The 22750-nt window shown below is 31.7% G+C and overlaps 1 protein-coding gene across 2 annotated transcripts in view; it reads left to right on the top strand.

The window, feature by feature from the left end:
* The window catches only part of LOC134712678 (uncharacterized), a 38983-nt gene that overhangs the window by 12233 nt on the left and 4000 nt on the right, over window positions 1-22750 (top strand). For both annotated transcript variants that reach the window (XM_063574442.1, XM_063574443.1), the window contains exons 2-11: window positions 154-3060; window positions 3495-3566; window positions 4195-4249; window positions 4552-4662; window positions 5089-5567; window positions 6326-6490; window positions 18160-18326; window positions 20068-20213; window positions 20611-20688; window positions 21401-21527. In XM_063574442.1, the coding sequence (XP_063430512.1) occupies window positions 154-3060; window positions 3495-3566; window positions 4195-4249; window positions 4552-4662; window positions 5089-5567; window positions 6326-6490; window positions 18160-18326; window positions 20068-20213; window positions 20611-20688; window positions 21401-21527 (4307 nt within the window). The remainder of the gene's footprint in view (window positions 1-153; window positions 3061-3494; window positions 3567-4194; window positions 4250-4551; window positions 4663-5088; window positions 5568-6325; window positions 6491-18159; window positions 18327-20067; window positions 20214-20610; window positions 20689-21400; window positions 21528-22750) is intronic.

Raw genomic sequence — 22750 nt, 5'->3', positions numbered from 1 at the left:
TTGTCAATAGTTGAAAGAAAACTTGTTGTACTTAAGATGTTTATTATAAGTTCTTTTAATATCCTTTCGTCCGACATCTTGTTTTATTATGACTCGAATTTGAATATATACAACATATTCAACACAACGCTTATTTCTCATGTTTCATTTCAGATGAACAATAACATACAGCCAGGATTATCGTGTGATTGGAATGGACAAAAATGGACACCGACTGTTACAAATATACAAGAACAATGGATAGCACAGAATCCACCTGGCGTAGCTCGGGGGAAGGTATGGCAACCAAAAGTTGCACCCCCTCCTCCAAATCCCATGCCACCGCTCGACAGTGACGACATGAGTGATGACAGTCTGGAGAATGCTGTTGCTAACGGACATCCTCTGGATTTATCCACATTTAATAAAACAACAGTTTCACATACAAGACAGGTAGAAAGTCCTTTAGACTTGTCGTTAAAAACACGTAAGCGATGTGCAGATTCAACACTTCATTGTTATCAGTATGGACAAATTGGCAAAAAAATGTGCTTGCCTTCTCAGAGTAGATCACATGATAGATCACATGACCGATCACGTGATCGACAACTGCTAGTTCAGCAAGCGATGGCTGACAACATGGGTATGCCAAATCAAGCGTGCCAACAGTATACTCCTACAGTAGATCTCATGCATCCCGAAAGTGTGCGTCATAAACGAGACTATCATACTACGTCACGACAGCATATGCAAAATATTGATTCAACGCATGTAAAACACAGTTTTAGCTCTGCTAAAAATGTGCAAAATATACAAACAGTTCAACCAAAAATGTTTATTCCCGATCAAACTGACGTCCGTCAGCGGTATCCAAGTCAAACACTTAGTCGTCAATATGTGACGTCTTGTAATCAAATATATCCTGATGAAATGTCTAAAGTGTCTCCTCATCATTATGGTAGCTCAGTTCGTAGGGCCAGTAATTCACAAATCCAGGATGCTCAAAAATTTTCAAATTACTCTGGAAATAATCAAAGAGAAAGTCAACACAATATGTACAGGGAACATTCGCAGTATTATGCACAGAGGCAAGAAGTTGTATCTCAAAATCGTGGTATTTCACCAGCAAGTAAAAATAGTGAAACAAACAATTATCAATTGCTGTCTCAGGTTCAAAAGAACGTTTCCAATTCCAATTCAACTTCATCATTAAATTCATCGAAATATTTAGGTAATCGCTCTCAACATGATCCATATGGTTTTGTCCGTCATAATACTGCAGCTGTTGCGACATATTCTCCTAGTGGTAGTTCTATATCCTCAAGGTCGCCTTCGTTTCAGGGTAATCAAAGTCGACCGAGTGTATTGTCAAGTGGGTTGCATTTTAAGCATCCACAGGAATGTTGCAGTCCAGATAGTACGAACGTTTTACAGTCGCCTTCGGACTATATGAATCCATTATCACGTGATCCATCAGCCAATAGTCCTGGTATGTCACGTGATACTCTACAGATTCGCAGAAATGCTGACATGAAAAGCAGTCGTGTATCTAGTACAAGTTATACCCCGTCATCTTCACCAAGATGTGGGTACGTTTCAAATTCGCCAAGTGGATATATTTCAAATTCTCCTAGTATGATCTCAAATATAAAATCACCGTCCATTCAACCGCAGTCCAAACTGACCTCTTCTCCAGGTATTGACATTCTTCAGACAACGTCGGTTATGCAGCGTTCTAATCAAAGTCGTTCGATAATTATGGGAACAAGTGGCTCAGCAGTAAACGACATTCAAAGCAAAACAATCAATAAAAACAGACCACGATTATGGAATCCAGATCAGTTAAAGCATGGTTTTGGTACTTTAGCATGTGCAGAAAAAAACACGTTTGAAGAGATGAATGAAATTCCAAAAAGTAAATTGCCTAATAATGATCTCACGTTTTGTAAAAATGAAACAAAAAACACTGATGGTTGTGCGAAAACTGTTTCTTCAGAAACAGGATTTACTGGTCCTTTAGAAATAGCAATTCCAAAGACTGCTGAGATTAAATCAGAAAATAGACAGAAACCGTTTTCCAAAAAAGATATAATCATGAATGCTTTTAGAAACGACGAATCAATGAAACACATTCTAGAAGAACAAAAGCCACCACCTCCGATACATTTATCTGAACAGCCATCTATACATCCATCTGAAAAACAATCTATCATGTCTATACATCCACCTGAACAATCATCAAAACAACCTCCTGAGCCGACAAGAAGCACTACTTTTATTTCTCCTGAATCTCCTAAAATGCCGACTTTAAGTCCGCAACAAAAGTTACCAGCACCGAAAGTGTCTCCGTTGATGGGAGAACCTCCAACGCTAGATATAGCTGCTTCTCAAGGAAATCGTCGAAAGCAAAACAAAGTATCTCCGAACAGGAAAATGCAACTGAAACATTCTTCTGTGAAATTATCTAATCACAATGAAAAACAGGATTATTCAATACAGCCACATTCAAGTTTTCCTCAAAGACCAAAACTACCATACAAAAGAATCCCTGTTGCAAATGTTGCACCAATGGTGCACGGAAGATGCAATTCTCCAAAAGATAAAATCATTCCTTTGTCAGAGAAAGGCACAACAAATCCGGACATTAAACAGTTTGTGTCAATTCCAACGCCGCAACCTATACAGGTTTTCCGTGTAGAAACAGTAGTTACGAATCAAAATGACATTTCAGAATTAAGTATTAAGGAATCGTCTCATATTAAGTCCAAGGAAGAGATTATGTTTAAAAGAGGAAATCCAAAATACAAGGCAACCAAGCCAACTTCAGCCCTTCAAACTAACAAGGCAAAACGAAAAGAGAAGACAGCTGAGTGTTCAGAAGAAGGCAATTGTCCAACGAGAACGCGAAACAACATCAATTGCCCAATGAAAGAACCTGTTCAGAGTAAATGTTTGATTAAAACGCAAGGTCAGAACAAGTGTCTGAAAACAACAGACCACAAAAATGTTGGAAAGGAAAGTGCTATTGAAATGCCAATAAGGGAACCAAAAGACCATAGCGAGAGTAAAGCCGTTAAAAAGGTACACATAAACAATACGCACGTATATATACAAGGTTTCTATCCTGTTTAATGCATTGCACTATCAGCATTATTTATTTAAACTAGACATTAGATATATAATTAATGTTTGTTCACACATTTAGAAGTAAGTTAGAACATTGAAGAACAGTCATTATACATGAAAAACAAACAAAATCATAACAGAAAAAAATTATATCATAATTTAAAGGATTTTCTTTAAAAAGATTAAGATAGGTGTTCTATTTGTCCACCAAAAAAATATGAATTAGTAAAACTGTAGATTTTTTGCATTTTTACAGCATGTCTTGTTTTTATTCGCGTGTTATACAAAATGACTTTAGTTTGACAATCTTTTCTTCATGTACATGGTATTATAGTGAAGTATTTCTGTTATGTCTATTTTACCTACAAATGTCATTACTCTTATTGCAGAGGCTTAATCCAAAACAACACATTAAACAGACCCTAAGAAAGTTCAGAATTATATCAAACACTAAAAGGAAGGTATGTATTTTTACTTTGATAAGACATGAATCGTTTAAGTATCTTTTTGTTGATATTTAAGTTGTTAAGTTACACAAATAAAATGAACAAAGTTTCAAAAAGTCTTACTATTAATGTTAAGAACTTATTTTGAAACACATATATCATGTTTACCCCATCTTCGCTAGACAGAGTGGATCGGGACCCTTGGCTAGCGAAGATGTGTTTACCCGAGCAACGATTACTATGTTATAAAATAGCAAATACAAGATTTTCACGAGTGGAGCCGGAAGAGCCTTCTGACAAATACTAAAAGATGGCAATAACAAGTTTATGTCTCCAAAGAGGTAAATGGGCTAGAGCATTTGATGCGGCACTTTATCTCACACTTTCATTCGCAAGTTAGAAGTAAAGTTATTCCTTAGTCTAGTTATTAACAATGTGCAGTATGCATTATTGGTTCAACTTATTAAACAAACACTTATACTTCAAATTCACTGCCCACCTCTTAGCTTTTGACCTGCGGGTGTTTTCATAAGGAATCATTTTTGTGTTGAAATTTATAATAAAGTTAATTTTCTATTCTTGAAATTTAACGTACTTTTTAAAAAACAAAACACAAAAGTCTGAATAAATGTATTTTTAATAGGCTGATGAAATCAGTAGAAAGGCAAGAGTGAGAAATGTCCCTGGATCTATGTCAGGTAAGAAACATAAAAGACTATCTGTCTGGCATTTTTAATATAAATTTGTTCTATTAAATTTGTATGTTCCTACAACTGATTAAATTTGAATTTGAATTTGAAAACAAAACTTAAAGTCATGTATAAACCAGAACAAAACTATTTGATTAAAAATCTGAAATATTTTTTTGTCAATATTTTCAGAAAATTTTAAATGAACAGCAAATTTATTCAACATGTTCAAGTTAGGTTCTATTTTATTGCATGCATTATTAATTGATATTGGAATATTTGTAACTACATGTCATACTTGTTCATATTAGGGTCCATGCATAGGAGGCGAATTCGTAGAAGATTGCAGATCTCAAAACATAGTAGAGGATTTATTGACTTCAAGCCACAAGTTTTAGAATCACGAACAAGACGAAAATCAGGTACTGAGTGATATACAGTTACAACACAAATAAAATGCTTGCTTGCTCCTAACCATGTCTGATCGAAGTACTCGTTTTGTAGTGTACACTGTAGGATTTTAATAAATATAAGCATAAAAAATAGAAAAATATCAGATTACCTTTTTATCATGTTTATTGAATTAAAAGTAGGGATTTGTTTGGGTTTCTTCGGGTTAAAAAATGTTTTTTTAATATTGTATTGAGGTGATAAAGTCAGAATATGTTTCTATAAAAAAAAGATTTTTTTCCAGTGTCCTGTTGTATAAAATCGATAAAACAAAACTACAAAATCCAATAAAAACACAACGAAAAATGTAAAAAAAACACAACTACAAAACATAAAGAACACTATGGTGTATACAGTGTCCATTGTTCAACATTTAGAATATTTATTTATGTTGACAGCTGTAAGACGAGGGTATCACAGAAATGCAGCATATGAAAAAGAACTGCGAAGGGAAGAAAAACGCAAGGCATTTCGTCATCGACAACGTGTACAGAGATTTAATAAAAGAATAAGTATGAAAGCAAAAGCCAAGAAAGTTGTACCACCTACAACAGAGCAAGCCGAAACAACACTTCATGAACAGAACAATGAAGAGGCCACACCTTCTACGGTGGAAACTGATAATAGCGGAACATGGGAGGTAAAAAATACCAGCACAACGCTGCGAAATGGCAAAAGCAAAGGTGTTAGCATGAAAATATTGTTTAAACCACAAGAACAAAGGCGGTTCCGACGCAGGATGAGAAAAAGAGGAACAATGAGATATGGTTTAAAGAAGACAGTATCTGCACCATCTAGATTGAGAATGCAAACACAGATCGTCGATGATGCTGGATGTTCTCAAGGGTTCAGTGGTTCCCAAATGCCGTGTATGGATGTAAGTTTTCTTTAAAACCTTACTACGTACATTTTTATACTATTTTGTTTGGCATATTTCCCTTACATCAATAATAAAAAGGAAATATTACTTTTTAAACTTATATTTCTTCTCAAGTATTTAAATTACAAATCAATGATGCAAAAATAAAAAAACTTAGTGTACTCTAAATTGTAGGGTATTTATTTGGTTTCAGTGCATGGTGTAAAGATTCAAGAATATACAATGTATAAAACCTTCAATGTTCTGATCAATAATTGTGTCATATTTTATTTATTTATTTGACCATTCCAACTTTCATCTTCAAATACTAGTAAACCATAGATTTACCTGACCATTAAAAGTACCATCTCAAAACACCCAACAGATTTACCTCACCATTACATGTACCTGTTATCAAACAGTTGATTTACCTGACCATTCAAATTTTCCCAAACAATCATTAGTCCTTTTTCATCATCAAGATCATTCTAAGTGTCATTGCCCTGCATACCATATATTTTCCTGACCATGGTTAACTTTCTCCAAACAAACGATAGATTTAACTAACCATTCCAAATTTCTCTAAACAAACGATAGACATTCCTCATTGTTCCAGGTGTCATCTCCAAACAAACGATAGATATAACTAACCATTCCAAGTTTTTTCTAAACAAACGATAGATTCCCCTGACAATTGTAAGTGTAAGCTCTAAACAAACAATATATTTACTTTCGACAAATACGTAATTTTAAGTTGACATACACTATTGTTTTAGATTCATTCAGCAGACTATTCCCAGTATGATTTTGATGCAACTGATCCTGTTGATCTTCCTGCCCCAGTGCCATTTATACCATCTCTTCCGGAAGTTAAGAAACTAAGTGTTTGTAAGGATACAGGGGAAACTATACTTCACCGTGCTGCTAGAATGGGACATGAGGTAAGGCTTATATTTATATTCACTTATCTTTAAAAACAATTGTTTATATTATTTTTTTGTTTGTCATTTTATAACCAGGATTACAGTTTTATGTTCTGTTTTTATCGAAATTTGAAATATTTTCTTGTTTGATTTGTATGCATGTTGTGTTTTCAGGATTGCTGGTTTTATAGCTATCGTGCATGTTATATGTTCAGACATTTCTGGTTGAATAACCACCAGAAATGTTATTTTTTTTATGATTTCTGGTCAAACAGCTATCATGCATGATTTGTTTCTTGATTCCTGGATGAACGATTTTCAGGTATTGTCGCTTTTCCTCATCGGAATTTCTAAGTGTTTGTTTTTGTCAAGATTTGTTTATTCTTCGATCCCGGTTATTCTGCTAGAATTTAGCATCAAAGTTACATTCTAAAGAACAATTGCGTCCCTGGATTGTCCTTTTGAACAATATTCCAAACATATAAGTATCCAAGTTACATGTTGAATGTCAATTTTTTCCTAGGAATATTACACATTGACTCTTTTGGTTCACATTGATATTTTTTGTTCAACATTGAATTTTCTGTTCCACAATAACCTGCTTTGTTCCAACTTGGCCCTCTTTGTTTTCTATTGAACTTCTTTGTTCAAGAATGATTGTTTGTTTATTGAGTTTTATTGCTTTCTTTATGTGAAGGTCCACGTCTGTTTTCTTTGATATCGGAGAAAAAGACTTGACTATGAAGTCGTATGTGCATGTTTTCATTATAAAGGTTTTTTTTCTTCTTCTTCCGTTTGTTACCATGTTGTCTCTCTTTGATTTCACCAAGACTGCATGGTGTCGTGTAGTCATATATGTTGTTTTATTGCTGTATCATTGTTGTTGTTTCAAAATATCTTTTTCGTACCTTTTTTTTTGTTTTAATTGAGGTTCAGTACATTTTTGTCACTCTTCTACACAAGAAAATTTCTGTAAAGAGTTATGAATATGAAAATTGTAATTCCTTCGTTTGATGTGTTTGAGCGCTTGATTTTGAAATCTGATAAAGGACTATCTGTTTCCAGTTTTTCCTTGAAATTCGGTATTTTTGTTATATTACTTTTGGGATAAATAGTCATCATTCGTCCTAAAAGTTTTGTGTAATTCTATATTTTAGTTTCAAATACAGTTCAACGACTTGAAGTTATAAAAATGAGGCGATGTTATATATATATTTATTAAAAATGATTGCCATTTTATTCTTAATTCAGTTTTAAATTAAGGCGTAAAGGTTATGTTTTAAAGTCCAAAACATATGAAAAATATTTTTCTAGGAAGTAACCTAGTGATATATAAATATTGTTTCTATGAAGTTATCGATTCAGTTGTAACTTCCTTGTTTGTAGAATGCTTGCCATAAACATACATCTAATGAAACTTGTAATCAGATAATCATGGAAATATTTTATTGGTCCAGGAAGTTTCTCAGGCAATATAACCAATAGGTCAACTTTATATAGGGTATGGAATAGGCATCATGTGTATATGTTACTGACAGAAACCTCATTTCCATTGTTCCTTTCTTCAATGTTGGTTTCCATGGCTCAGTCCGTTTCTCATATGCTATTAATTATACGTCAACATTATTTTGTTGATGGAATGATTATCTTAAGGTGGTATGGGAGTCTAAAATAAAAATGATAGGATTTGTTCATACTTTGCCAAAATGTAGTATCTATTGATACATGTTAAAAAATATTATAAAATTATGGGTCACCGTGCATTTTTTCAAGCTACGGGTCGCGACAAAATGACACATTTTGTATGGATTATACAGGAAAAAACACCATTTTGTGAATAGAAACTAAACGAAATGATAGAATTGTAAGATAAATTAGGAAAATATAGCTTTCAAACAATGCTTTGATAATATCAAAAGAAAAGATAGGGTCACCGTGCGTTTTTTTCCGGCTAAAATACAAAGTAGGAAAATTTCATAAACAATCCAACAGAAAATGCACTGTTTTAGAGTTACCTCCCCTTAAAATGACAATTTCAAAATATTTAAAAACAACCAAAAATAATCTACACTTGTACATATATTTATATTTATAAGTTATATTCTTATAAATTGGATCTTTTAAATGTAAAAACACATGAAATATCTGCATTCTTGCATCAAATTTTGCTAATTTGATAGAAAATATGGACCTTAGATTCTCTGTTTTTTACAATCCAAGATGGCGAAAGACACCCATACCACCTTAAATCAAAGTACATGTCCTTCTGGCATGGTGTATCTGAGCATGACCTAATTTTCATGTTACGTGGATATTGTTTAATTATGACATTATAAGCAATCAGTTAACCATGTTTGGTGCAAGGAATGTAAGGTGACCAAAAAAAAACCGTTTTGCTGTTCAGCTGACTTTGACCTAATTTGAAAAGATTATTGATAATGTAAAGTTTATGTGATACTTGTTAAAGATCTGAATATATATGCAATCTTTATCAGTAAATCAAACGAGACACGTGAGTGTGTGCACTCATCTTGTTTATTGTAATATGTATATAAATGATGCACACAATATATATAATATTAAATACAACTCGTCTAAAAATATTTGCTTTCGCAATATATATTCTATAAACATTATAAAAAAGAAGTAAGTTAATAGTAATGTGTAATGTAGTTAGTAATCTTTCCTTTAATGCACTGTGACAGTCATTAAGCTGCTGTTTATAATGCAGACATGAAGTACTTAGTAATACTCACTTAACATTTATTATCCATTGATTTTGTTTCTGTTTATTTACAGTCTACTAAATATAAAATCTCAAATCAGATTACCGTAATAAAAGCTTTTTGTAGTATTAGTTCTTTAAAATCCATTGTTTTGCTAAGTGCGCTTGCACGATTCTGACGTTTGCACATGAGATTTAATGGGGTTTCAATGGGTGTCTGTATTGACATACAATTATATGTGATAATGTATACATGTACGCTAGAAAAAGGTATAACATATGAACAATTTGTGTATTGCCAGCATGTCATTTCTCAGCAAAGAAGATGTCTTAAACGATTCTCTATTTGTTCGTTTTATAGTGATTAAGATTTTGACAAAATGTTGACGGTTGTACCTCCATTTTTGACATTATTATCTACTATAAAATTATGTCTGTTTGCAATTCACACATTGTTGTTATTACAATGGAATTTTATGCGATTGTCATACAAGTAAGAAGTTTTACTAGCAATAAAACTAGGCCTAATCTAACATTTTTTACAAAAGTAAATGTCTGTACCAATAAAGACAACAGTAGCAAATCGCTGATCAAAAGTCATCAATCGATTTAGCTCAAAAACGGGTTACAAACTTAAACCTAGCGATATTTATCTACTATAAGAGGACAGAAATACTGAAGATTCCGGGTCCGGAATATGACATTTGTTTTCTTTGTTTGAATGGTTTTTTTTTTAAATTTGTTTGAGTTTTCGATTTTGATAAAAAAAAAAAAAAACATTTTCCCATTTGAATTTTTCAAGTAATTCGGTAATTATGTTGTTTTACCCTTATTTTGTCTGACACCCCGTCATTCATTTGGTTACCCTTTTATTAATCTTTCAGTATATTACTGAAATTTAAACATATTAACACTTTTGTCAAACCATGATGGCCTTCATTTCCTTTTAAATCTTATTGTTCTAATGGTAGATTTTAACATGTATTGATAAATACTTTTTTCAATCAAAGATTCTTATTTTTATTTTCGTTTCGTATAAGATAAATACAAGGATTTTAATTTGTTGCACATACAATTCTATTGGAAAATGTATACATGTACGCTCGAAAAAGGTAAAACTTATGGACTATTTTTTGGCCGGCATGTCATTTCTCAGCAAAGGAAATGTCTTGAATGATTCTGTATATTGTTTTCATTTGCTGGACAATTTTTACGACTTATAGTGATAACGTTTATGACAAAATGACTGTTGTACCCCTAATTTTGACATTATTATCTAGTAAGTCTGTTTGCTGTTCACACATTGGTGTCAATATAATGAAATTTTATCTGATTGTCATACAAGTGAGAAATTTAACTAACTATAAAACCAGGTCTACTACAAAAGTAAATGTCTGTACCAATAAAGACAAAAGTAGCAAACCGCTGTTCAAAAGTCATCAATTGATTGAGATAAAAAAAACGGATTACAAAATAAAACCTAGAGATTTTTATCTACTATAAGAAGAAACAATTGCTAAGTGCGCTTGCACGATTCTGACGTTTGCACATGAGATTTAATGGGGTTACAATGGGTGTCTGTATTGACATACAATTATATGTGATAATGTATACATGTACGCTAGAAAAAGGTATAACATATGAACAATTTGTGTATTGCCAGCATGTCATTTCTCAGCAAAGAAGATGTCTTAAACGATTCTCTATTTGTTCGTTTTATAGTGATTAAGATTTTGACAAAATGTTGACGGTTGTACCTCCATTTTTGACATTATTATCTACTATAAAATTATGTCTGTTTGCAATTCACACATTGCTGTTATTACAATGGAATTTTATGCGATTGTCATACAAGTAAGAAGTTTTACTAGCAATAAAACTAGGCCTAATCTAACATTTTTTACAAAAGTAAATGTCTGTACCAATAAAGACAACAGTAGCAAATCGCTGATCAAAAGTCATCAATCGATTGAGATCAAAAACGGGTTACAAACTTAAACCTAGCGATATTTATCTACTATAAGAGGACAGAAATACTGAAGATTCCGGGTCCGGAATATGACATTTGTTTTCTTTGTTTGAATGTTTTTTTTTTTAAATTTGTTTGAGTTTTCGATTTTGATAAAAAAAAAAAAAAACATTTTCCCATTTGAATTTTTCAAGTAATTCGGTAATTATGTTGTTTTACCCTTATTTTGTCTGACACCCCGTCATTCATTTGGTTACCCTTTTATTAATCTTTCAGTATATTACTGAAATTTAAACATATTAACACTTTTGTCAAACCATGATGGCCTTCATTTCCTTTTAAATCTTATTGTTCTAATGGTAGATTTTAACATGTATTGATAAATACTTTTTTCAATCAAAGATTCTTATTTTTATTTTCGTTTCGTATAAGATAAATACAAGGATTTTAATTTGTTGCACATACAATTCTATTGGAAAATGTATACATGTACGCTCGAAAAAGGTAAAACTTATGGACTATTTTTTGGCCGGCATGTCATTTCTCAGCAAAGGAAATGTCTTGAATGATTCTGTATATTGTTTTCCTTTGCTGGACAATTTTTACGACTTATAGTGATAACGTTTATGACAAAATGACTGTTGTACCCCTAATTTTGACATTATTATCTAGTAAGTCTGTTTGCTGTTCACACATTGGTGTCAATATAATGAAATTTTATCTGATTGTCATACAAGTGAGAAATTTAACTAACTATAAAACCAGGTCTACTACAAAAGTAAATGTCTGTACCAATAAAGACAAAAGTAGCAAACCGCTGTTCAAAAGTCATCAATTGATTGAGATAAAAAAAACGGATTACAAAATAAAACCTAGAGATTTTTATCTACTATAAGAGGAAACAATTGCTAAGTGCGCTTGCACGATTCTGACGTTTGCACATGAGATTTAATGGGGTTTCAATGGGTGTCTGTATTGACATACAATTATATGTGATAATGTATACATGTACGCTAGAAAAAGGTATAACATATGAACAATTTGTGTATTGCCAGCATGTCATTTCTCAGCAAAGAAGATGTCTTAAACGATTCTCTATTTGTTCGTTTTATAGTGATTAAGATTTTGACAAAATGTTGACGGTTGTACCTCCATTTTTGACATTATTATCTACTATAAAATTATGTCTGTTTGCAATTCACACATTGTTGTTATTACAATGGAATTTTATGCGATTGTCATACAAGTAAGAAGTTTTACTAGCAATAAAACTAGGCCTAATCTAACATTTTTTACAAAAGTAAATGTCTGTACCAATAAAGACAACAGTAGCAAATCGCTGATCAAAAGTCATCAATCGATTTAGCTCAAAAACGGGTTACAAACTTAAACCTAGCGATATTTATCTACTATAAGAGGACTCAGTTTAACAACAGAAATACTGAAGATTCCGAGTCCGGAATATGACATTTGTTTTCTTTGTTTGAATGGTTTTTTTTTTAAATTTGTTTGAGTTTTCGATTTTGATAAAAAAAAAAAAAAAACATTTTCCCATTTGAATTTTTCAAGTAATTCGGTAATTATGTTGTTTTACCCTTATTTTGTCTGACACCCCGTCATTCATTTGGTTACCCTTTTATTAATCTTTCAGTATATTACTGAAATTTAAACATATTAACACTTTTGTCAAACCATGATGGCCTTCATTTCCTTTTAAATCTTATTGTTCTAATGGTAGATTTTAACATGTATTGATAAATACTTTTTTCAATCAAAGATTCTTATTTTTATTTTCGTTTCGTATAAGATAAATACAAGGATTTTAATTTGTTGCACATACAATTCTATTGGAAAATGTATACATGTACGCTCGAAAAAGGTAAAACTTATGGACTATTTTTTGGCCGGCATGTCATTTCTCAGCAAAGGAAATGTCTTGAATGATTCTGTATATTGTTTTCCTTTGCTGGACAATTTTTACGACTTATAGTGATAACGTTTATGACAAAATGACTGTTGTACCCCTAATTTTGACATTATTATCTAGTAAGTCTGTTTGCTGTTCACACATTGGTGTCAATATAATGAAATTTTATCTGATTGTCATACAAGTGAGAAATTTAACTAACTATAAAACCAGGTCTACTACAAAAGTAAATGTCTGTACCAATAAAGACAAAAGTAGCAAACCGCTGTTCAAAAGTCATCAATTGATTGAGATAAAAAAAACGGATTACAAAATAAAACCTAGAGATTTTTATCTACTATAAGAGGAAACAATTGCTAAGTGCGCTTGCACGATTCTGACGTTTGCACATGAGATTTAATGGGGTTACAATGGGTGTCTGTATTGACATACAATTATATGTGATAATGTATACATGTACGCTAGAAAAAGGTATAACATATGAACAATTTGTGTATTGCCAGCATGTCATTTCTCAGCAAAGAAGATGTCTTAAACGATTCTCTATTTGTTCGTTTTATAGTGATTAAGATTTTGACAAAATGTTGACGGTTGTACCTCCATTTTTGACATTATTATCTACTATAAAATTATGTCTGTTTGCAATTCACACATTGTTGTTATTACAATGGAATTTTATGCGATTGTCATACAAGTAAGAAGTTTTACTAGCAATAAAACTAGGCCTAATCTAACATTTTTTACAAAAGTAAATGTCTGTACCAATAAAGACAACAGTAGCTAATCGCTGATCAAAAGTCATCAATCGATTTAGATCAAAAACGGGTTACAAACTTAAACCTAGCGATATTTATCTACTATAAGAGGACTCAGTTTAACAACAGAAATACTGAAGATTCCGAGTCCGGCGAATATGACATTTGTTTTCTTTGTTTGAATGGTTTTTTTTTTAAATTTGTTTGAGTTTTCGATTTTGATAAAAAAAAAAAAAAACATTTTCCCATTTGAATTTTTCAAGTAATTCGGTAATTATGTTGTTTTACCCTTATTTTGTCTGACACCCCGTCATTCATTTGGTTACCCTTTTATTAATCTTTCAGTATATTACTGAAATTTAAACATATTAACACTTTTGTCAAACCATGATGGCCTTCATTTCCTTTTAAATCTTATTGTTCTAATGGTAGATTTTAACATATATTGATAAATACTTTTTTCAATCAAAGATTCTTATTTTTATTTTCGTTTCGTATAAGATAAATACAAGGATTTTAATTTGTTGCACATACAATTCTATTGGAAAATGTATACATGTACGCTCGAAAAAGGTAAAACTTATGGACTATTTTTTGGCCGGCATGTCATTTCTTAGCAAAGGAAATGTCTTGAATGATTCTGTATATTGTTTTCATTTGCTGGACAATTTTTACGACTTATAGTGATAACGTTTATGACAAAATGACTGTTGTACCCCTAATTTTGACATTATTATCTAGTAAGTCTGTTTGCTGTTCACACATTGGTGTCAATATAATGAAATTTTATCTGATTGTCATACAAGTGAGAAATTTAACTAACTATAAAACCAGGTCTACTACAAAAGTAAATGTCTGTACCAATAAAGACAAAAGTAGCAAACCGCTGTTCAAAAGTCATCAATTGATTGAGATAAAAAAAACGGATTACAAAATAAAACCTAGAGATTTTTATCTACTATAAGAGGAAACAATTGCTAAGTGCGCTTGCACGATTCTGACGTTTGCACATGAGATTTAATGGGGTTTCAATGGGTGTCTGTATTGACATACAATTATATGTGATAATGTATACATGTACGCTAGAAAAAGGTATAACATATGAACAATTTGTGTATTGCCAGCATGTCATTTCTCAGCAAAGAAGATGTCTTAAACGATTCTCTATTTGTTCGTTTTATAGTGATTAAGATTTTGACAAAATGTTGACGGTTGTACCTCCATTTTTGACATTATTATCTACTATAAAATTATGTCTGTTTGCAATTCACACATTGTTGTTATTACAATGGAATTTTATGCGATTGTCATACAAGTAAGAAGTTTTACTAGCAATAAAACTAGGCCTAATCTAACATTTTTTACAAAAGTAAATGTCTGTACCAATAAAGACAACAGTAGCAAATCGCTGATCAAAAGTCATCAATCGATTGAGATCAAAAACGGGTTACAAACTTAAACCTAGCGATATTTATCTACTATAAGAGGACTCAGTTTAACAACAGAAATACTGAAGATTCCGAGTCCGGAATATGACATTTGTTTTCTTTGTTTGAATGGGGTTTTTTTAAATTTGTTTGAGTTTTCGATTTTGATAAAAAAAAAAAAAAAACATTTTCCCATTTGAATTTTTCAAGTAATTCGGTAATTATGTTGTTTTACCCTTATTTTGTCTGACACCCCGTCATTCATTTGGTTACCCTTTTATTAATCTTTCAGTATATTACTGAAATTTAAACATATTAACACTTTTGTCAAACCATGATGGCCTTCATTTCCTTTTAAATCTTATTGTTCTAATGGTAGATTTTAACATGTATTGATAAATACTTTTTTCAATCAAAGATTCTTATTTTTATTTTCGTTTCGTATAAGATAAATACAAGGATTTTAATTTGTTGCACATACAATTCTATTGGAAAATGTATACATGTACGCTCGAAAAAGGTAAAACTTATGGACTATTTTTTGGCCGGCATGTCATTTCTCAGCAAAGGAAATGTCTTGAATGATTCTGTATATTGTTTTCCTTTGCTGGACAATTTTTACGTCTTATAGTGATAACGTTTATGACAAAATGACTGTTGTACCCCTACTTTTGACATTATTATCTAGTATGTCTGTTTGCTGTTCACACATTGGTGTCAATATAATGAAATTTTATCTGATTGTCATACAAGTGAGAAATTTAACTAACTATAAAACCAGGTATACTACAAAAGTAAATGTCTGTACCAATAAAGACAAAAGTAGCAAACCGCTGTTCAAAAGTCATCAATTGATTGAGATAAAAAAACGGATTACAAAATAAAACCTAGAGATTTTTATCTACTATAAGAGGAAACAATTGAACAACAGAAACACTGAAGATTCCGAGTCCGTTTTGTTTAGTTTGTTTAAGTTTTCGATTTTGATAAAAAAAAAAAAAAAAAAAAAAAAAGTATCCGATTTGAATTTTCCCAGTAATTCGGTAATTTTGTTGTTTTATCCTTATTATGTCCGACGCCCCGTCATTCATTTGGTTACCTTTTTATAAAACTTTCAGTATATTACTGAAATTTAAACATAAATATACAGCATTAACACTTTTGTCAAAACATGATGGCCTTCATTTCCCTTTAAATCTTATTGTTCTAATGGTAGATTTTAACATGTATTGATGAATACTTTTTTCCATGGGTGATTCTTATTTTTATTTTCGTTTCGTATTAGATAAATACAAGGATTTTGATGTGTTGCAGTTTGCCTTTTTAAATAATTTTGTTAACTTCCCGTATTTTACATAAGAAAATGTCTGTATCAAGTTAGGATTATGACAGTTGTTTTCCAGTCGTTTAATGTGTTTGAACTTTGCTATTTAATATAAAAGAATTTTCCATTTTGAATTCGTCTTGTTGTTTGTTTTTTGTTTTTTTTGCAATGTACTTTAAAACAATATTTGCACTTAGTTCCACTGTACTTTTCTATCTTTGTCTGAAATACCAAATTAGTTAGAACTTTGAGAAACAGCCTCATTCTCCTTTAAATGTATATTCGCTCAAAGTCGTGTCTTATTTAAGTTCGCATCACGTTCTCTTTCAATAGAACTAGATTGTTCACACTTGGTTTCAGTTAATTGAATCGCACTGTATAGTTTTTCCTTTGTTAGATATACACCAGTTTGCCCTGCCAGAATTGTTCATTTTCCTATGAAATTAATATGTTATAATGTCTTAGGATTATTGATTAATCTTGTTTATTATCTGTGACTGTATCTTATAGCTTGTATTGATCGCTGTGTAGGTAAGGCATAAAGGTCATTAGAGGACAAATAATCAACACAAGGAAGTCATTGTAAATTAGAACTAATCATGCAGAAATATACAAATTGCATTTCCTGCTTCATTGGTTAACATATATAGTACACATGACCGAGTTAAACTGGATTTTAGTTTAAACTATTCTAAAGCTATCAAGTAATTCATTCTATCAGCTATTGGTCCAAACTGGGTTCCAAGTTATCTAATAATGTTACATTATTAGTTGAAGAATGATGATAATTATACAAAACGCAATATAGCATGTTAAATGAATTATTAAATGTGTCTATGATCATTGTACCATATACATGATATATGAGTTAACTGAGAAGTCTTTTGGTGTATTATTGATATTTAGTAATCCATGTATTTAAGTTTTAAGCAAACCAAACGGCTCCCACTCGTAATCAAGTGACTTAGGAAAGTGTACATTGTTCAAATAATATCAAGACTAGTTGATTTTAAGGGAAGTACTTTTTATTGAAAAAAAAGTTTTGAGGCTGATGTTTCATGCGTCTTTGTCACAAACACTTTCTAACAGTATATGCATCAGCTTTAATTACTTTCATTTTTCAGTTGCTGCGATGAGGTTTATTTTGCGAATGTTGTTGAATGATATTTTTAGGTCCAACAGTTCATGAATTTTAGGTATACAGTGGCTATTAAAATCAGTCATTCATCAATTTTTAGCCCCTCCTTAGTAATGCTAGAGACATTTCTGCAACTTTCCATATACAGATCTCATGAGCAATTGTTTGAATTAAGATAAATCGCGTTCATGTGACGTTATAATATATATTTGGTTGTCATTTTTCCTCGCCATTTTGACTATACCGTATTAGGAACATGTGTAACGCCAGTCTACTTTTAATACGAGCATTGAAAAGATTGGGGTCGTATATTGCTATCATGTCGTCGTTGTCGTCAGTGTCAACTTCGTTGTCTGACGATATTTGGTTTCCGGGTAATAACTTTATATAGTTTCTGCAGAATTATTAATGTTGTATTTCAGGATGTGGCATTGTCCTATCTGCAGACTGGTATTGTCGACGTGAATGTCCGAGATAATGCGGGTTATACCCCTCTCCATGAAAGCTGTGTGAGCGGGAACATGGTGATTGCCCGTATGTTACTCTCATATGGTGCCATTGTTAATTGTGCTTCTCAAGATGGAATAAGGTTTGTAAACACGCTAATGATATATATGCTTTTTAAAATGGTATGCTATCATTACAAGTGTACGTGATGCACTTGAACTTCGTAATTGGTCTGGTTAATTGTTCTAAACCGTTCTGATTCGTCAATATTGAATCTAATGATATTAAAGATATATTGTTTTAATAAAGCTCTTCCTAAACGAGGATTTGTCAATGTGAAGTAGAAATAGAATGTTTTCCAAAATTAAGTATCATTCTAAATTATACATAAAAATGCTTCCGGCGTGTTATTTCCATTTAATGATATGTGCAAATACAATAGCTTTGAAACAAATAATATTAGAACCAAGGTATGGGCGACAGTGTCGATAGTCATTTCCTGAATAGTCGTGCATTTGAATACACAAATATTGTATAATTAATAATCGTTACTACTATTAGCTATTTGTACTGTCTGACACGTCTCCCGGCAGCCCAAGATATCCACTTCAATTAGGTCATTCAGTGTATTTAATCGTATCATATATTCACGTTTAAACGTACACTTATGTACGAAGTGAGTGTATTAGTCGATATCAGCTATAGGGCCAAAGTCGTTCATCAGTTGTTTGGATCCAGAGGAATTCGAATCGACTATTAAGATATCAGGAAATGTTTTCACACGATATTATACCTATTTATAGTCATTATTTGATGTGCTGGATTTCATTTCTAATGTTGTCATGTCATGCGCTGGTGAATATTGACCACCTTTGTTCTAAATAGAAATTACCGTAAATACAAACCAAGAATCATTACCGATACAGTTAAAATGCAAAATACAAAGATAAAAGATAATAATGATGATACATGACACATTTAGCCTCTCAATCTTATTAATTATGTAGGTAATTGATAGAAGTTCAATGTTTGAACTTGAGTTTTAATATTTTATTTGATTTACATCAACCCATGAATCATTTAAATAGACGTAATCTTGAAAGTTTTCCTTCTAGCTCTTTGAATATTGTTTTTGTCGGTAAAACAAAAGATTTTTTTTAAATTATTGAAACACAAACTAAAATGTATTTGATAACAATATGATGTTCTGTATTTTGGCATTACACAAGGTCATTTTTCTCTCAGCATGTTTTCACGTCTATACACAACATCCGATTGATGTTTTCTAGTTGATATTTTAGTCTCGGAGAACATTATTTATTTACAAGTTGTAGTTGGCGTTGAATCAGATTCCAGTAGCAGCGAATACTCGAAGTTCGGAGTTGTATCTTGTTTGTCTTGTTGCTTGATGTTTTTGTGCTTCGTGCCAATCGGACATCGAGCCATATTCAGTAGACTCTTACATATTGTTCTTTTCATGATGTGCTGTAATACGCGGTCCGTGTTATTCGATGGTCAAGCGCTCACACCATGCTTGACCCCGCCTCATTCTTAACGTTTTAGAGGATGTTTAAAACTTCAACATTTCGTTTTCAAGAATGAGCAAATTTGAGATAATTTTATTATATATTCCCTTAGTCCATGATTATGCTTATTTTAGGACTTTTTTTTCTCCTGCTTTAGAGTATAGAAATCATGGAAATACAACTGCGATGATTCGATGTACTCCCCGTTATGGTTGGGTTTTATGATTATTTCTTTATCAGAAACTTTTAATCGATCAGGAAATCTTGGTCCATGTTGGTTTGAATGAATGCATCAATTGTTATCAACCAGATTAAGTGTTATTTTTGCTTGATAATTAATTGTTTTAACAATTTCAGGCCAATTCATGATGCTGTTGATAATGACTTTGTTCCATTGGTTAGACTTCTTCTGTCATTTGGTGCAGATCCAACTTTATCAACGTATGGTGGTAAAACTCCCCTCAAAATATCACATTCCAAGAAAATGAAATCTCTCATTCAAGGTTCGTATTATGTATTATGCATGTCAGGCTAAAATTACTTTAAACGAAATGGAAAATGGAACTTTCATCAAATTTGGAAGATATTTAAGATAACAATTATAGTCGATTTAAACGTTTTACAAAGACAAATATGAGAACCAATTACTAGTATTACATTGTACATATAAATATTAGTTCAACAGGCGTTATAACTTTACATAATCCAGATTTTAAGTGTCTTTTGTAGTTTAATTGATTTATCAAACGGAAATCAATGTCGACTGTTTGAAACTTAATTAATTTAAAAAAAAAAAAGATAAGAAATATTAAAATAATTGAGACAAAACTTTATACACATCTTTTTGAAAGAAAAACATCCAGATTTGGCGTTATAGTCTTTATTTCTTTACTTCATTAGGTTATTTAGGCGATATCAATGGTTTTAATGACGAATCTGATTTGTCTGTGTGGGAGTTTGGCGCCTTTCAAGATAATGGTAAGATATTTTCAAAAGACACAAAAAAACAAACAATATTCTGGAAAACATATTTAGAAAACTGAAGATTGTTGCAACACAAAACTCCAAAACAAACAAGAGTGATTGCATGATACGTGCATGCCATACCATTCGGTACTAAATGACAAGCCATATTCAGGAGGAAACTACATGTATTCATTATTTTGTATATGGGGATGTGCATTTTGATTATTTGCAAGATATAGTTTAATATCAACTTTTTTAAAAGTCATATCACAAATGATTCAATGTGAAAAGAAATGCTTTTTATTTGTCCTTGTCTTTTAAATTAAATTTGGACTAACAAGTTTTCATATCAACATATTCCAACTAAGGCCATTATAAAGTGATGACCAATAGATTAGTTCAGTATTATTACATTTGTGTACATACACTCTAGAGAGGCCATTATAAAGTGATGACCAATAGATTAGTTCAGTATTATTACATTTGTGTACATACACTCTAGAGAATTAACATATTCCAACTTAGGCCATTATAAAGTGATGACCAATAGATTAGTTCAGTATTATTACACTTGTGTACATACACTCTAGAGAATTAAAATTAGAAATTAGAACATATGGGTGCTTTAAGTAGTACAATCTATTCTTCTACGGTTGTCAGTCTTCCTGTCTATTCTACACTAAGTCTAGTATATCGTGTTTTCATGTCTTTGTACTTATTTCAGCGATGATAGAAGATGGTATTTTTAACGATATCCCCTCCGATCCAGAATGCGATGAAGCTATCTTTATGGAGAGCGATACTCCTTTATTCCAAGAAATTTCAATTATTCATCCGATCTCAAATGAAAGGTGAGTGTAAAATACTCTCATGAACTCATATACTTTTTCCATTTAAGTCCCTGATAACACGGGGTAAGGTAAAGGTACACACACGTTTCAGTTTAATCTATAACACACCACACAACGTTCAACACAATTACGGGTATCAAAATAATATATAGGGTATGTCAAGTTCCTCGTGTAACCTTAAATAAAGGCAACAGTAGTTTACCGGTGTTCGAACAGTCATAAATAGATTAAGACAAATCTGGGCTACAAACTAATACCGAGGGAAACACATCAGCTTTAAGTTGAAAACAAAAGAACAACAGGAACACTGAAGTGCAGCAAAAACAAACGACAACAAACATAGAAACGAACTATTGGATAACAAATGCCATATTTCTGACTTGGTACCGGACATTTTTAGAGCAAATTGTGGGTTGATACTGGTCCAATGGCTAGCTAAACCTCCAGCAAAGGATATGCATTTATACAGAAGCGTTTATTATCCCTTCCTTTTAAACGTTATTCAAGAAACACAATATAATAAATTGTATTAACTTTATTTGTTGACTGCACGGTTAATGTTAAGCAGACATGCAAATCACGTTTACGTGTTTATATAAATGAATACTTGTCATCACATGATAAAACGCTATACCTTTGTTATATATAAATTTTATTCGGAAGCACCTTTGGTTAACTTCTAATACCATTTCAATTTAACACGAAATCTTAATTTTATTTTAAAAGCATTGAGTGCGGCAAAGATAATTGTCGTTGAAAAACCCAACCTAATAGCACTTGGAAATTAGCATGAGTTTAGAATACAACTCATGTCGTAGTATAGAGTTAAAAGAAAAATAAGTTAATCCGTCCATTGATTTTTGTATCATACCGGGATATTAGAACAACAGCTGATAGGTTTATAATTGATGTAGGACTTTCAAAGGAAGTTCAAGGACATTTTTTAATAGTTTTGGAAGTACTTTCCGGTTACGAGATCCCAACAAAAATATTCGACAACGTCAATGCTGTAGTGACAGATAGATAGTCCTTATTTTAATGTTTTATTAAAGTAAACAAACCTTGACAAGGAAATCGATGGACGAGATGAAACTGATACCTGTAATATACATCAGTTTTATTTTCTAATGAGGTGATAACATGTTAAAGTGTTAATAATATAAATGGTATTTATTAACTTTGGGCAGAAATGCACTAAACTGTAAGCTGTGACAAATTTCATA

This window comes from Mytilus trossulus, chromosome 3 (assembly GCF_036588685.1).
Source record: "Mytilus trossulus isolate FHL-02 chromosome 3, PNRI_Mtr1.1.1.hap1, whole genome shotgun sequence".
Taxonomy (NCBI): domain Eukaryota; kingdom Metazoa; phylum Mollusca; class Bivalvia; order Mytilida; family Mytilidae; genus Mytilus; species Mytilus trossulus.
The sequence above is the reverse complement of the archived record's forward strand: the minus strand, read 5'-3'. Positions and strand labels throughout refer to the sequence as shown.